Source organism: Prosopis cineraria, unplaced genomic scaffold (assembly GCF_029017545.1).
Source record: "Prosopis cineraria cultivar Desert tree isolate PC_DT_omini unplaced genomic scaffold, ASM2901754v1 PC7, whole genome shotgun sequence".
Taxonomy (NCBI): Eukaryota; Viridiplantae; Streptophyta; class Magnoliopsida; order Fabales; family Fabaceae; genus Prosopis; species Prosopis cineraria.
Genome location: NW_026555338.1, coordinates 28,347,896 through 28,363,423, shown reverse-complemented (window position 1 = coordinate 28,363,423; position 15,528 = coordinate 28,347,896). Strand labels below are relative to the sequence as shown.

General features: G+C 32.1%; 2 protein-coding genes and 1 pseudogene across 4 annotated transcripts; all 3 read right to left on the bottom strand.

The window, feature by feature from the left end:
- Positions 1–128: 128 nt before the first annotated feature.
- LOC129316277 (uncharacterized) lies at positions 129–2,164 on the bottom strand. Of its 3 annotated transcripts, none has more exons than XR_008594731.1 (3): positions 1,785–2,164; positions 515–749; positions 129–430 (listed from the first exon to the last, which is right to left on the bottom strand). XR_008594731.1 is itself a non-coding variant. In XM_054960610.1 (2 exons), the coding sequence occupies exons 1-2, from the start codon at positions 2,061–2,063 to the stop codon at positions 612–614; spliced, it is 417 nt and encodes a 138-aa protein (XP_054816585.1). In that variant the 5' UTR covers positions 2,064–2,164; the 3' UTR covers positions 129–611. The 3 variants fall into 3 exon arrangements, 1 of the variants encoding a protein (XP_054816585.1); XR_008594732.1 differs by having other exon boundaries at positions 530–749; XM_054960610.1 differs by having other exon boundaries at positions 129–749.
- Positions 2,165–3,461: 1,297 nt separating this feature from the next.
- Positions 3,462–8,817, bottom strand: LOC129314999 (glycosyltransferase-like KOBITO 1). The gene is made up of 11 exons (XM_054958490.1): positions 8,334–8,817; positions 7,525–7,674; positions 7,348–7,400; positions 6,903–7,011; positions 6,681–6,815; positions 6,505–6,549; positions 5,536–5,723; positions 5,307–5,448; positions 4,995–5,041; positions 4,787–4,874; positions 3,462–4,068 (listed from the first exon to the last, which is right to left on the bottom strand). The coding sequence occupies exons 1-11, from the start codon at positions 8,667–8,669 to the stop codon at positions 3,799–3,801; spliced, it is 1,563 nt and encodes a 520-aa protein (XP_054814465.1). The 5' UTR covers positions 8,670–8,817; the 3' UTR covers positions 3,462–3,798.
- A 2,397-nt stretch (positions 8,818–11,214) lies between these two features.
- Positions 11,215–12,445, bottom strand: LOC129316195 (2-hydroxyisoflavanone dehydratase-like; annotated as a pseudogene).
- Between the last annotated feature and the right edge of the window lie 3,083 nt (positions 12,446–15,528).

Genomic DNA, 15,528 nt, shown 5'->3' with positions numbered 1-15,528 from the left:
TTGGTAACTTTTTCACTCTTGCAGGATAAAAGAGGAGTAGAAGTGAAAGTAGAAGATATATAATTAAAAACAACGAGATTTGTATCAAATTAATTTTAAAATTAAAGGGTTATATGATATGCCCGGAGTACTTATAAATCACTAATCAAATTATTTATCCAATCACTTACATTGGTTCCTTATAAAACTTAATTCCAAAAAAGAAAGTTTCAAAAGTAGAAATCTACACCACCACCAAACAGGCTCTTCTAAGAACCTAATAATCCTAGAATAAATAAGTTCTCCAACACTAAGAATTTAGGACAATTATTTCATGCCTCCCAAAAGACAATGAAATTACATTTTCTGATGAATAGTGTACCTAACTACATCTGAAGAAATCATAATATTCCATTCTGCTATAGACTTTTGGGGCTTTCTCCGTTTCCTTCTGAAAAGAGAGGATGGCGTTTAACTTTAGAAGACCTATGTTACATGAATCTCAGATGAAATATGAAGCTGTTAGAAGACAAACCTTCATCTCTCTTACCACAAGCTTAATTCTGCTGGTCTAAGTACAATCCAAAAGAATCCTGAAATAAAATTGTAAATCGAACACATTCAATGCGGCTCTAAGCTTCTCTTTTTGGCCTGTTGCGAAGACGAGGAAGAGCAGGTTCTTCTTGTTTGTAAGTTTCAATCTCACCCTCCTCATCATCATTGTCGTCGTCGTCATCATCTGCTTCCATGATGGCTTCATTCATTGCCATCTGGTATTGACAAGATATTATTCAAAAGAATCAGATTGATGAGAACTTTCCCACTCTAAAACAAAACTGCAAAATGCGTCAATTCCATAAATATACGTTTTTTTTTTTTTTTCTTTGGGGGGGGGGGTGAAGTTTCCAGACACTATTGGCTAGCAACTCGAAATTTACATGGCTAGGCTCCATTGAATTGAGATGATAAATAGAATTAGACATCCTTCAGTCATCAGAAAAATGCAGACACAACAATCGGGAAGCGCACACAAGATTGGTTTACCAATGGTACAATCAAAATGTTTTTGCCTCACCAAGTCGAAAACGGACTTAATTTTTTAGGGGGGGGGGGGTTGAATGCAGCATAAGAAACAATTAAACATTTTGATACCATGAAAAGCAAGAAAAACGACCTTCAGCCTGCTTATACTCTGCCATCAAATGCATGAATAGATTAAGGTAAAATGAATTAAACACGGTACGAGGAACTCTCATGTATAGTAAAAATTTTTAGCCACTGTGACAGCTTGGACACGACTACGCTACAAGTTGAGGTGAATTTGAGGGGGTTGGGGGGAGGGATCCTCAAAGTCAGCTGAAGAATGATCAACAATCTCAAACTTCGAAGTTGGTTTGGCCTTACGTAGCGATTAATATATTCCAAGATTATAGAAATCCACTCATAGTAATCCACGGAAAAAAAAAAAAATCTTTACAACGGGGCATCAGGAATTCATTTTAGTTCATTTTCGATCATTCAATATCAGTCCTACCTAGACAACTCTTCAACTATATCCCACTTCTGCTGTGAATCAGTGTAATTCACAATGGAGACTTTTATCAAACAAGTCTATAAGCAAACACAAATAAATTCCAAGACCCATAAATTTCCACATGTTTTGTCTCTATTAACGATCACACACAGATTCATCGTCAAATTAACAGTTAAGTTGTCAATAAGCATCACAAAACCCAGCCATAAGAAATCAAAACCAATGCAAGAAAACCAAAAACCATATCCCGACATAAAAACTCTCCCATTACCTCCTCAAGAAATTCTCTGTCAAGCCTGTCTCCTATTCTCCACGAAGCTACTATGGTGATAGCGAGGAGCGAAAATGGCAGTGCAAAAGCGAAGAAGTAGCTGCTGGAGCTGGGACCCGCACGAGTCACCACAGTCAAGCGTCTCGGTTTCCGGCGGCGGCAAGAGTCGCCGGCGAAGTAAATAGCCGGAGAGTTTAGCAACGGTGCAGGCTTGAAGGAAAGGCGCGTAGAGTACGTGAAGGGAAGAAAGTGAGAATTGGGTATGAGAAGGATCGCCATGGCTGGTCGCCGTGTGTGCCACTTCCAATAACGTTCGAGAATCGAGATAGAAATCACCTCTGGTTCGTTCCCTTGATAACTGATAAGCAATAAAACAAGGGAGAAAATCAGAAAATGGCTCAACGACTATAATGACATTATTTTGGGAGGACGGTAGTGTGGTCTCAAAAAATTTAATTAATTTAAGTTAGGTTTTAAATTATAAATTTAAAAAATTTATAATTTAATTTTATAATTTTATAATTCTATTGTGATGAATTTATAATTTATATTTTAAATTTTAACAAAAAAAATAATTTTTTTATTTTTTAATTATATTAAAATTTAAAAAATAAGTTATAAATTCATTATAATATAGTTGCAAAAATAAAAATTTGAGTTATCAATTTTTGGAGTTTGACATTTGATACCTAACTTAAATTAATTAATCTTTTTGAAATCCCTTTATCATTCTCCCCATTATTTTTGTAAAGAAAAAACATATATTCTTAGATTTATTAATAAAAATATTAAATCATTTTTAATATTTTGAATATAGAGAATCCGTGCCTAAAAATTTGTAGTTAAATATCATTAATATTAATGCGTCTATATGAATAAAAACCATATTATTCACAAATCATGAATTATACAATTTATAATTGTTTTGCATATATAAGCCACCCTAGTTTGTATTAATAATTGGGAGATTTTTTTTTTTTTGGTGAAGATTAGGAGCTTTGTTTTGTCACATGATGAAATCAGATTTTAAGATATATTCTTTTAATATTATTTATAATTTATTTTTATCATGTTTTATTAAAATTAAAAAAATTTAAAATTTATTAACTTTTTTAAAAAATTAAATAAGTTCTCAACTTTATTGTTATTAAATATACATAATTTTTTGTCAAAATTAAATATACGTGTTTTATAGGAACATATTTTCTTAGAGAAAATATAATTTATAGGTAAGATAAAAAATATTCTCTCTCCCTCGTAAATATCACTTATCTTTTAAGTATCACTAATGTTGGCTAAAGGTGCCCTCTATTCCTCTTAAAGTTACTTTATCTTCTAGTATCACAAGAATAAACGAAACATGACATAAGGACAATGTTCATAATTTGCTCTTTTTTTTTTTTGCCACATTGTTCATAATTTGTTAAAAAAACAACTTCCCATACATATTGTGTGTCAATATCATCAATATAAAAATTAAAACAAGTTATACTATATGCAAATTACGAAAGCTAGGGCCCATTATTCAGAAAGCTAGATTTATATTGATTGTAATCATACTAAAACGTAAAAATGATAAGATTAATAAATGCTGATATTATCATTTTTAATAATTATTAAAAATTTAATTTTTAAAGAAGAATTATTGTAAGTGTAACTTTCCCTAACATAATCATGTAGCTTAAATAGACCTATTGAGATCATACTTTCATGAGGTTCACTTCACCATCAAGGGCATGAAATCACCAAAAAGAACTCACATTGTCAATTGAGCTTCTATACAGAGGGCAACAAATGAAAAAACATAAGATTAATCAACTTCCTCTTTCTTTACATAATGAATCATCAACTACAAGTAGAACAGGACAACCTACCAACCATCCTCATGAAAATAGAATAAAGGATTCTCTAATAAAACTCGGAAACATTTTCTATCAGATGACAGAAAAATAATTTTGAAAACTGCACTCAATGGTTCTTTCAAAAATAAAGATTGAGGGATAGACCAAGCATGTCAACTTAGGTCAATATCTTCCATTCCAGGAGGAGACAATGGCGGAACAGCTATTTCATGAGATGTAGCTGAATCTACGTCCAAGATTCTTCTTGCAGTTGCTTGCTGCCCTTTGCCTCTTAAAGAATTTCTGGAAGGAAGTGATCCAGAAGAAGCTCTTGATGAGTTACTACTATCAATTGACATCAAAAACTTTTCCTTGGACAGTTTTGGGGCAGATGCAATGACAGAACTGAATACTCCAGATTCCCTCAAACCTTGTATTATGGCCTGTTCGCAAACACAGAAGAAAATGAATTCCAAGTAAAGATCATGAGTACATAAGGGTATATATAAACAGACACATGTTGTCAACGGCAAGCTGTCCTAATCGCAGCATCACCTCCCTCACTTGGATAAGGTCCCGAGTTCAAACCTAGCATTGATGCATTTGTGCGCATGTCTCCCTTTCTTTATGAGAAAGGGCATAGGTTAGAGGTAAAAACAAAAAAAAAAACAAAAAAACATGGCCATGGGAGGTAATTATATGGTAAAAAGTCAGAAGACCTGGGCGTTCCAAGAAAAATAATTTTAATTTCTGAGCGTTTACTTAGAGGTCCTCCGAAGAAACTAAGTCCTGCAGGATTTATAAAACCTATAATCTCATCCCCATCGAGTTCTATAGATATTACACTAAACTCCCATAATTAAGTTCTTATAAGCATTTAGGTGGCCTTTTAGTGATTTGTGCGTTTAATAAATTGGATGTTTCTGTATAAACTGAAACTAAAGGGTGTGCTAATGAGGTTTTACGTACATCAAGGGAAGTAACCGTAATTTAGTCTAAAAGTAAATTTTGTATTCAAATTCTTTTCCACAACCAAATTGGACCCCTTTTCAACAAAATTCTCTTCATGCAGAAAGTATCTTTTTTGCAAGCCATCTTCATCTATTATTCCCTTTACTTTCTAATATATGAATCAGTCTGTGAATAATTAGATATGCTTACCATAGGAGTATATATGCGAGTCAATATGCCCTTCCTCAACAGTTTCAATTTTACATCTTTGTCATCCCAGACAACATGTTCATGGTACCTGGAAAAGTCAGAAAAGGCCAAATGTTTTGGTAGATCAATACTATTTCAGACTGAGAAAATTGGCAGTAAAAACATAGCAGACACAGGGACATTAAATACAGAGTGGAACTCAGCATACCACTTCAGCATTTCCTCTTCAGTTGCAGTTGAAGCAATGATAAATGCCTGCAATTATTAATGTTTGCTTAGCATGCTGAATAATTGTCAAGAATCATAAAACAAACAAGGAACGCATAACCAACACCAGAATTCCAAGAAAATTGGAATGGAAGAACCAATTATGGAATTGGACTGGAAGAACCAATTATCGAAGTTTATTCCAGTAACACAAGTTGAGTTTTCCATGGTACAGCCAATGGAATGAACTGTAACATAAGGACAGAGAATAACATATGGGAATGAGGGTGAGTGACAGAAATGCGGAACTCACAGATCTGTCAAAGTCCAGCATGAAGCATCTTTTGACATCTTCCTTTGTAGGTTTGCAACCACAGCGATCACGTCTGGAAGTTAGGTCTGAGAATTTCGCATATGTGTAATGTAAAACAGCAGCCTCTTCCAACTTGATTTCACTAGCATAATTCAAAATGATTACTTTCATGACATTCAAAACAAAACAAATGTATCAACTGCAAATATTATACAATAAATTATTATACTTTGGAGTTTTCATATAATTGTGCCATCTGTGTGCGCCATTAGGACGAAGATGATCTTGTATTCGAGCAACTGATTTTCCATTTCCATAAGTCAGGAAGTAGTTTGGATTACCACGGGTAGATTCTTTGTACATGCCAAAGTAAGTATCTTTTGGAAGATGGTCATAGTTCCTCTTAAACATTGAGACCTGCTTCCACGGATTAAAATCTGTGTCAATGACAGAATATGCCCACCTCAAAGTAAAAGAACAATAGAATCTCACAGAAAATGTCATATAAAACTTCCAACCATAAATTCTGTTTGCATGATATCCAAGGGCCATTGATATTCTAACTCTAGCAATAAAATATTGGCTGACACTATATAAATGACGAAGGTAGAGAAAACCTTCTATCATTGCCAAGCAGGCATTTGGATTAAAAAATTTTGGAAGCTCAAGAACCTTGCCAAAGTGGTGTGCAAACCTCCTAGAGTCTAAGCACTATGTTAATATTTGGCTAAGCTTTAGTGTCGGTAATGCATCAACATTATTTAATTTTTATCTTGGTATCAATGCATTTTTTGTTAGCATATTGTGTCAATAAAGGAACATCAAGACCAACCCTTAAACTGTGAGCTAATGACAGGTAACTTGACTAAAACATGAGACTGGTTACAGATAGATGAAAGAACTTCTGAAGTCCTTCAGCTTAAATGCAATGGTAGGGAAAATTATATATGTGTCTCTCCTAATTCAGACGCTCCAACAAAAACCAGCTCTCCAGATATCTTTTGAGCGCAAATGACATTATCAACTAGCTGTGTAACTAATAAACTAATCATAAGTAATACAAGGCAGATATTCTGATAAAGACTCCTCTCAATGCCTAATATAATTATATTATTGCCAAATTGATAAGCCAGGTGCTTCACAAGTGAATAAGTTACAACATGTGAAACACAAATAATGAAACTTCTCCATGACGTACCTCACTAAAAGGGTCTTTGACATCATCACGCTCAACACTGCTTTCCTATACAACATAGATATCAACTTAGTTACAATGTTGAAGTTGACTTGTTATCCATCTCATCTCCAAACTCCATGCAAAACAATTACATATAAAAATTGAAAATAATGAAATGATTTGAACATTATACTTACATAGTTAGGAAATATGACCATATCAACATTTCCTGGAACATCAAGCAGCAACTGTCTCAAAGAATACTCCCGTGCACCAGCTGGGTGTATTAACTCATCAGTGTCAAGATGAAGAATCCAGTCCATACCATCATCCTAGGGTTTTTAACAAGCAAAAATAGTATTGGTCAAAGAAATAGAGAGCCTAACCATTGTTAATTAAAAACAGGGGAAAAGCCATACCCGTGCCATAACAATGGCCATCTCCATATTGAGGGATTGCTTCACAAATAGTTCATAATTACATGGTTTATAAAAGAAACCTGACAGCCAAGTCTCATTCCAAATACGGCTGATACAACCAACAATATGAAAAAATAGTAGCAATTGTAAGTATACTGAAGAGGCAAAGACAAAGAGATGATGAGTATGTCACAATAAAATACAGAGTAGGAAAAAAGCAAGAAAAATAATAAAATTTTATGGCACTAAGATTTGAAAAAAAAAATACAAACAAGAATCATGAAATAATTATATGAGGACTGAAGATCAGTCACTGAATCTCTCAATTTAAAATGATGAAAAGTTTCTGCATATAGAAGTGCAAATTGAGATATCCACATAGCATCATTAAAATTGCAAATTAAATTTTAAAAAAGGTCCATAAGATATGGTAAAATTAATCAACCTTCTAGCCTGTTGTTCTTCCAGGTCCCTTGTCCTATATATAACCTTTACACCCTAATTATATCACATAAAGCAAAGTAGAGATATGTTATTCTTGGGAGAAAGGAGGAAAGCAAAACAGATAAAAAGAAGTAAATGATGAGTAGGATAAAATAAATTACAGAACTAGTCAACTTACAGGAATAGATTCCAGAACGTTGGATACTTCAGGAGAAGCAGCCTTCCCCTCCACAAAAAGAAAGAAGTTTGATACCCCCATAACTTTGTGATAAAACATCCAAGGCAAAATCTGATCCAGCCCTGCTGATGTACTAGTTGTAATACAGATCTACATATCAAGAACAAAAATCAATAATGATATTTCAATTGTATATTTTCAAGGAAATATTGCTCCAATATGATAATAATGGACAAATTGGATAGTTATAAAATGTTTCAAATTTCTCATCAAATGTAGCAATTCAAATACCAAAGTACTCAACTTACAAACAATCAATTATTCATCAAATAAATATCACTAAAAGCCCGTGCCCCTTTCTTTAGTTCAACCTGGAAAATAATCGCAGTACTTAACCTAGCCTTTTAACTTTCAGCACCTAAGTCAGGTGTGAAAGAACTATGAAATACTTAAAAATCATAATTCTACCAAGCTAAACATTAATGATCTTCATCTAGCTAAATTTCAAATATCATACCAGGCCAAACAAATGACCAGATACAAGTCTACTTTCTTCGATCTATTTCTCCAAAGGGCAAACATGAAAATACACTTCACATGATCATATCCACCAGTAAAAGCAGAATTTAATGAAACACAGAATTTAGAAAACAACCAAAAAATAAATCGATCCCAAAATAAGAATAACCATGAAGCCAATTTTCGGCGTCATGGTTGAAGCTGTAATCAAATACAAACAGCAGCAATTGAAAAACCAAAAACCGATCCATAAAGTAAATCAATCTCCGCAGAGAAAGAGGCAAACAAACCTTAGGCTTCAGATTGGTCCCGTAATCAAACTTCCAATTTTTATAATAAGGGAAGGAAGGCGCCGAGCTGCGACCAAGATTGACACAATCGGACGAGGAGGAGTGGGAAATGGAGGAAAGGGGAGATGAGTCCATACCAGGGAACTGATAGGAGCCAGGAGGGGTTAAGAGGTTGGCGGGATCGCTGATACCACCACGCCATTGAAGAACGAAAGCAATGGCCGCCAAGGACACGGGAAGGAGAGTGAGGAGGAGGAGAATCTTAGAGGTGAAAGATTGGGAGGAAGAGGAAGAAGGGGCGGAGCGAAGAGAGGCGTGAAGCATGTGGTTGGGCATTGTGATGTATGGTGGACTCTCTGTCGCATACAGAGAAGACGAAGACGAAGACGAAGAAGAAGAAGAAGAAAGATAGCTACTTCTTCGACTTCACAAGCAAGTTATGAAGTGGGGGAGAGGACTCTATCATTTGCACAGCAAGTCAGCGACCACTCTCGCTTTCTTACCTGGTTTAATAGGATTTCATAATTTCATAATTCATAATTCATAATTCGGAGAAAATAAATAGACAATAGGAGCCGGTATTTTAATTGCGTTTTGTTTTTATTCTTTCTACTTTTATTTCATTGTTTTCAATCTTTTTAACTTTATTGGACTCCAATATTAATTTTTATAATTTAAAAAAAGTACATAAAAATCATAAATTGGTACCAGATGAGTTAATTTTATTAACTCATTTTCTAACATGTACTTAATCTTGCATTGGACTTTTACATTTGGTTTAAGCAAAATAGAAAAGAAAGCTCTTTTTCTTATTTATCTTTTATTTTTATTATATTTGATCAATTTATTTCCATATCATCAACATATTTTTATCATATCAGCACATTACTTTCATTAGTTAGTCTTTATATGTATTTTTAAAATTATATGTACTAATGTTGCAAACTATCAAATTAAAAGAAATGGAAGCAATGAGATAAAATTATAGAAACTAAAAGAAAAACACAATTAAAATATAGAGATCTCACGTTTTGTTTTTCCTAATTTTTAAAATGGATCTTCTATTTTTTTTTTCCCCCTTACCCCTTGAAGTTCATAAAGTATACTTTTCCTCTCCTCTTAAAAAAAAAATAACAATAAATATGCCAAACCGTGAAGATGGTTTTAAAATTTCTACTCTTTATTTTCCCTTTTGTCTTAAAAAATAAGTGGGAATTGTTTTAACTTGATCAAAAATATCAAATTCAAGTTCACTGTGTGCGTGTGCGATAATATTGATGAAGAAGTTTCCATCTCAGCTTAATTTAATTTCTCGTTAGGTCTTTTCAACTCAATGTGAAGTAGAACAAGACGCTGAATACTCCTATCAAAATCTACTCTCGCTTCTCCAAAATGATAAGAGGTAAGATTGTTGGGGAAAAATAAATCTATAAATGAAAGTGGCGAAAATTCTCTTTATAAAAATGTTTTAAATAACAAAAGTTGAAATTCATCAAAGAAATCTCTTAAAACACTTTAATGTTAAATAAAGTTTAATGTAGTGACTTTTTGTTTTCAAAAATCAATTAAAGTTTTTTTAAATGAAAATGAGACTAAATATTAACAAACTACTCAGAGCACCCAAAAAAAAAATTACAAACCAAAAGAGAATTTTTTTTTTTTAAAAAAAAGCTCTACACCTTTCACCATCCACCTATCTAAGCAAACCTAAAAAAATTGATGGTTAAAGGAGCCAAAACAATCAATGCTGGCAGAACTAAGGTTTAAAAGCAATTAAAGTTTTTAATATAATGGAAAACTCATTATGTACGATTCATGTAAAGAAAAATGTACCGATCTCACGGGATAAAACTTCTCATATTATTGCTTGTTTCTTAATTGTTTATGGAAGGGAAAATGGATACAAAAATCCAATGTTTTTAAAATCATGCCAGATAGTGAACCAAAAAAGTTAGCGATTCGTACGGTTCAATCAGATTGAACCAATAATCAAAATGATAATATAATAATTAAATTAAAAAATATATATATACATAATAATATAAATATAAAAAATAAATATAAAATTATTACTTAATTTAAAAATAAAATTAAATATTTTAAATTTATCATAACTTAACAAGTCACATGATACAATATAACATTAAATAATTAAAAAATTAATCATTTTGTAAAAAAATTTGATTAAAAAAGATATTTTTGAATAGTCTAATTTTTAAAAACTAAATCCGATTCTCACTTTAATCTCAGTTCTCGATTGAACCACCAATCCAACCAAACTCAACTTTTAAAATGATTATAATATGTTAATTGAGTTAAAATTCAAATCCATCGATGATCAGACCAATTCAACCTTTCAAAATGATTTTTAAATCATTACAAAAACCACACATGTTCTTAGTTCACATCAATGCCGAATAGCATTCTTCTCTCCCATCCGAATACATGGTGGGACCTTAAAAAAAGAAACTTATGCTTAATAATACACGCGCCAAACTCAAATTCTCAATTCTGATAAACTGGCCCCAATTCAACAAAACCCATTACTCACTACTTGTGGCTTTCAATTAATGATCATCACCTTCATGCCTCAAACAAAGAATATCTTCTTTTTCTTTTTGAATTGAAGGCGGGAAAAAAAATCCCAACAAGAAAACAGAATCAAATCATATCAAATATTAACAAATTGGTACACTAAGGTATAAATCATAAAAAATCTTGGAATCAAAAATATTAAGAATATTCTATGGGCAAGTTAGCTGACATATCCATTAGCTTTTTTTCGTAAATATGATTACAAGTGATGTTTCAATTTTATTGTTGAAACGATAATTTTGAGAGGACTCATTTTGAATCTATGCAAAAAAAATTAATTCGGTGGTAATATTTAATATAGTTATTGAATCTTTATATTATTTAAATTATTAAAATTTATATTAATAATTTAAATAAATTTATTCATTTATTAATTTTAAATAAAATATAAATTTAAAATTAAGAGCATACACATAAGAATATCACAAACATTTCAGAATCTCATTTCTAAATTCTAAGTGAGGAAACAAGAGAGGCGATTCAAAATTTCCTTAGCACTCTCAGTTTCAATATTCAAAATGTGAAAGCAATGATCTTCTCCTTCCACTTCAAGCAAATCTACTTCACCTTTCCATCCACTTTTCTTCACAGCCTCACAGTACACCAACCCTCTGTCTCTAAGCTTATCTTCTCCACAAACACAGATAAGAAGCTTCGAGCATCCAAGGTTCCCCAAGCTCGGAGCCATCTCAGCCGTCGGATTGATCGTAGGGTCATCGATCCCTGCCTGTGCTGACGGGTACGCCAGCTTCCACAACAAAGCCGGCCAACTCTGTTCGTGACCTTCCTCTGCTTCAGATCCGATTGGTTTTGAACCCCAAAAATACGGACACGAGAGGAATCCACCCAATAGCTTCACACCACCTGGCAGATCCTCGGCCCCACATCGGAGAGCCATGTTGTGCACAATGGTCCCGCCAGCGCTGTCGCCACCGATGTAGAGTCTGGTGAAATCGCCGTAATTGGCGAGCCATGGATCGGCGGTGTCGGTGGGGTTATTGGTTGCGTGAGAAGAAACCCATTTGAGAGAAGTCCAGCAATCTTCAAAAGCTGCGGGAAGTGGGTGTTCTGGGCGAGCCTATACTCGACGGAGACGGCGATGACATTTGCTTCGGAGACGATGAGGTTGAGGTAGCGGTGGTTGAGGAAGGAGAAGGCGGATACAAGGCAGAATCCGCCGCCGTGAAAGTAGACGAAGATGGGAAGCTTTAATCGGCTGTTAGACTGGGTCAGTTTCGGGAGGTAAAGGCGAGCGGAGATTGAAGGGTCGTCGGAGATGATGACGTCTTTGGATGAAACTCCGGTTTGGGGATCTGAGGGAGAGGGTGGGACAATCGGAGACCCAAAGAAGCGTTCCACTGTGCCGTCCTTGTAGACTCGGATGAGATTAGGAAGCTCTGTTTGTATCTCTTTTGTGCAGGTTCTTGTTGCAATGGAGGTGGATGCGGAAGCCATTGAAGTGACAGACAATTACGGAGGATCTGAAACAAGACGACGACTCAGCATCACTTGCTCTGTTCGTCTCTCTTTCTAAAGTATACACGCAAAGTTGGCAAATTGACCACTGTATTATTAAAAAAGAAAATTATTTTTCAAAATACTATAAGTTTTTTTACCAGAAAAGTGCTATAAGTTTAAAAAAAAATTATTATATTGTAAATGAGAATTTAACTTCACCAAATCAAGTTTTAAAATCTCTTTTTCCAGACACTTTACATTGAAATCGGTTTGTGTCAGGCAATTTTAATATAACCATGTAAAATAAAATAAAAAATTATTTAAGAGCTTCAAAATCTTCTTCTTATTTTTTTCCCTAATTTTGAGCCTATCTCACACCAAACAAGAGAAGATAATCCAAGCCAATTTTAACAAATCAGTTTGAATAAATTTAAAAAAATTTAGAATTAAATTTAAGAGTTTATAAAATTTTGGCTTATTTTGGGTGACCAAAATAAATCTGTGCCAACTTGAAATCAAATGATCTTTATACAAATATTTAAATTTTTTTTATTAATAAAAATATGAAATTAACATTTATTTAAACTTTCACTTAACTTTTATAAATTCTCTTCAAAACTTCCAGTGAGTACATTTTGTACTCTCAAATAAAAGTAGCATTTATCATTTTCAAAAGATATTCAAAATAAATAAATATTAAAATATTAAAACATCAATTTAGGGATACAAAATGTGCCATCTGAAAGTTAGAAGGAGAGTTTATAAAAGCCAAATGAAAGTCAAGATGGATGTTAATATCATATTATTATTAATAAAAAAAATTGGATACTCAAGCAAAACCCGTTTAAGTTTAAGTTTATTTAGGCAACCTGAATAAATTTAAAATAATATATATACACACACACACACTCTCTCTCTCTCTCTCTCACAAATATAGTTAGCAAATATTTTGAGCTAATTCAAATTGGCCTGAATTATCATCTGTAGCTTCATGTGAAGCAGGCTCATAATACCAAGTGCTCTAAAAAAAAAATTAAGAAGACAACAAAGCTCTTAAATAATTTTTTATTTTATTTTATATGGTTGTATTGAAATTAATATGACACAAATGAATTTCAATACAAAGCGTTAGGAAAGAGAAATTTTGAAACTTGGCTTGATAAAATTAAGTTTTCATTTTTAGTATAATGAAAAATATTTTTAAACTTGTAGCATTTTGAAAGATAATTTTTTTAAATCTAGTATCGTGGTCAATTACATGTATAGTGAAATGTGATTCAAATTATATTTTTTAAAATTAAAATGTTATTTAAGTATTGGATATGTTTGGATTGGCTAAATTATTGGCCCACATCAGTACACAAAAACATAGGTTAATTTTTAAAAAAAAATTATCATTTGATCCATATAATTTTGATCTAGTTATAATTCAGTTTTTAAATTTTAACTTTCGCAATTCAATCTTTATAATGTTAACTACTTAAAATTATAAGAACTAAGTTGCAAAACTTAAAGTTTTGAGATTAAGTTATAACTAAGTTAAAATTACATGGATTAAATTACAATGAATCAATGTTCAATAATTGAATTATAATTGAGTCAAAATTGTAAGAATTAAATAATTTTTTCCATTTTTTAATGAACTGGCTAAAACCTTCTTGAAGTTACTTCCTTTGGTCCTATTTATAGGGCAGAGAAAAAAAATTTTTTGTCCTATTTATAAATCACATCATTAAATTTGTATCATAAATTTTTTTATTTACCTTCCATTGAATGTTGGAGAGGAAAAAATATATTGTTAAAATGTATATTTAATATGAGCAAAGTTAAAAAATTATTAAATTTTTAAACGGAGTTAACGAGCTTTAAAATTTTCTTTAATTCTGAAGAAACATGTTAGAATAGATTTATAAATAGGATGAGATGAGTACTTTTGCAATCCCACTTTTAATTGATTTTTAAATGCACTTCCTAAAGTCCATTAGCTCATTCACAAAACAACCAAATAACAACATCTCATGCAGCACCCTTAAAATTTTTCCCAATTAATTAGCCTCGCCATGATAAATAGGAATCTATCATGATAAATAGAAATCAACTAATCTCTTCTTAAAAATAATTCTTTAACTTGAAAGTATTGTTATGATAGAAAATGGGCTACCATAATATAAAAAGGTGATTTATACAAACAATTTACCTTTTAAAAATGACTATTATGGTAAAGAAAAATGAAATCATTTTTCTTTTCAAATGACTACCATGGTAGAAATTAACAAGTTAGATAAATAAAAACTACCATTGTCATGCCTCGAAAATAAAGGGTGAAAGGCACAGGCACGAACTACATCGCGCATTTTCATAAGCTTTAAAATAAAAATTCATTCGTTTTCTAAAAAATAATCAGATTATATGAAATTTCTAATACTTTTAATATTAATTGTCATAACAAGGCTTCAATGTTTTTGTAAAAAATTCGACAGAACTTTCACCATAAATAGGATCTCTCAAAAATTTTACAACACAAAAATTTTCACCGAATATAATATCAATCAGGAGCTTGGCTTCTTCCAGCTAGCAATCAGTATATAAATTAAAATAAACTCCTAGCAATAATCTATGTGAAGCAACTAATCTTTTCTTTAAATTAAAAACATAAGACTTAAATATTTTCATAAAAAGGTAACATCACCAAATAAAATTTTCACCTAAAGTAGCTGTGTTTCCCTTCAGAGACTGGTAGTAGGATCAGCATCGGCTAATAAATTTGAAACCAAATTTTTTTTTCAATGAATAGCATCCCCAAAATAACATTCGAAAGAATTAAAATAATAAACTCAAATAATCATGTAAAATAATTGAAAAAAATGATAATTCAACGAAATAACTTCATAAATCTATAAACTATAATCATAACCGTAAAATGAGAGTGAATTAGAAACATTTATTCTATCATGCTTAAAGAAAATAAATTACTCGTACAAAAATTAAAATAGTACATTTGTTAATTAAAACCATTAAAATTTCAAATGAGCCAATTAATCAAAGTTTAAAATTTTGAGGATTTAACAGAACTGATAACAAACGTGGACATACAGTCCACAAGGGTAAATAACCAAATGCGACTTATGTCACGAAAACAAAC

What these genes read in the sequence shown, in the direction of transcription:
- LOC129316277 (XM_054960610.1), bottom strand. Translation starts at nt 2,063, where the DNA reads ATGGCGATCCTTCTCATACCCAATTCTCACTTTCTTCCCTTCACGTAC. An exon ending in ACAGAGAATTTCTTGAGGAG is followed by an intron (nt 750 to 1,784) that starts GTAATGGGAGAG and finishes TGTCAATACCAG; the next exon opens with ATGGCAATGAATGAAGCCAT.
- LOC129314999 (XM_054958490.1), bottom strand. Translation starts at nt 8,669, where the DNA reads ATGCCCAACCACATGCTTCACGCCTCTCTTCGCTCCGCCCCTTCTTCC. An exon ending in TGGCCATTGTTATGGCACGG is followed by an intron (nt 6,816 to 6,902) that starts GTATGGCTTTTC and finishes TAAAAACCCTAG; the next exon opens with GATGATGGTATGGACTGGAT. An exon ending in TGGTCATATTTCCTAACTAT is followed by an intron (nt 6,550 to 6,680) that starts GTAAGTATAATG and finishes TATGTTGTATAG; the next exon opens with GAAAGCAGTGTTGAGCGTGA.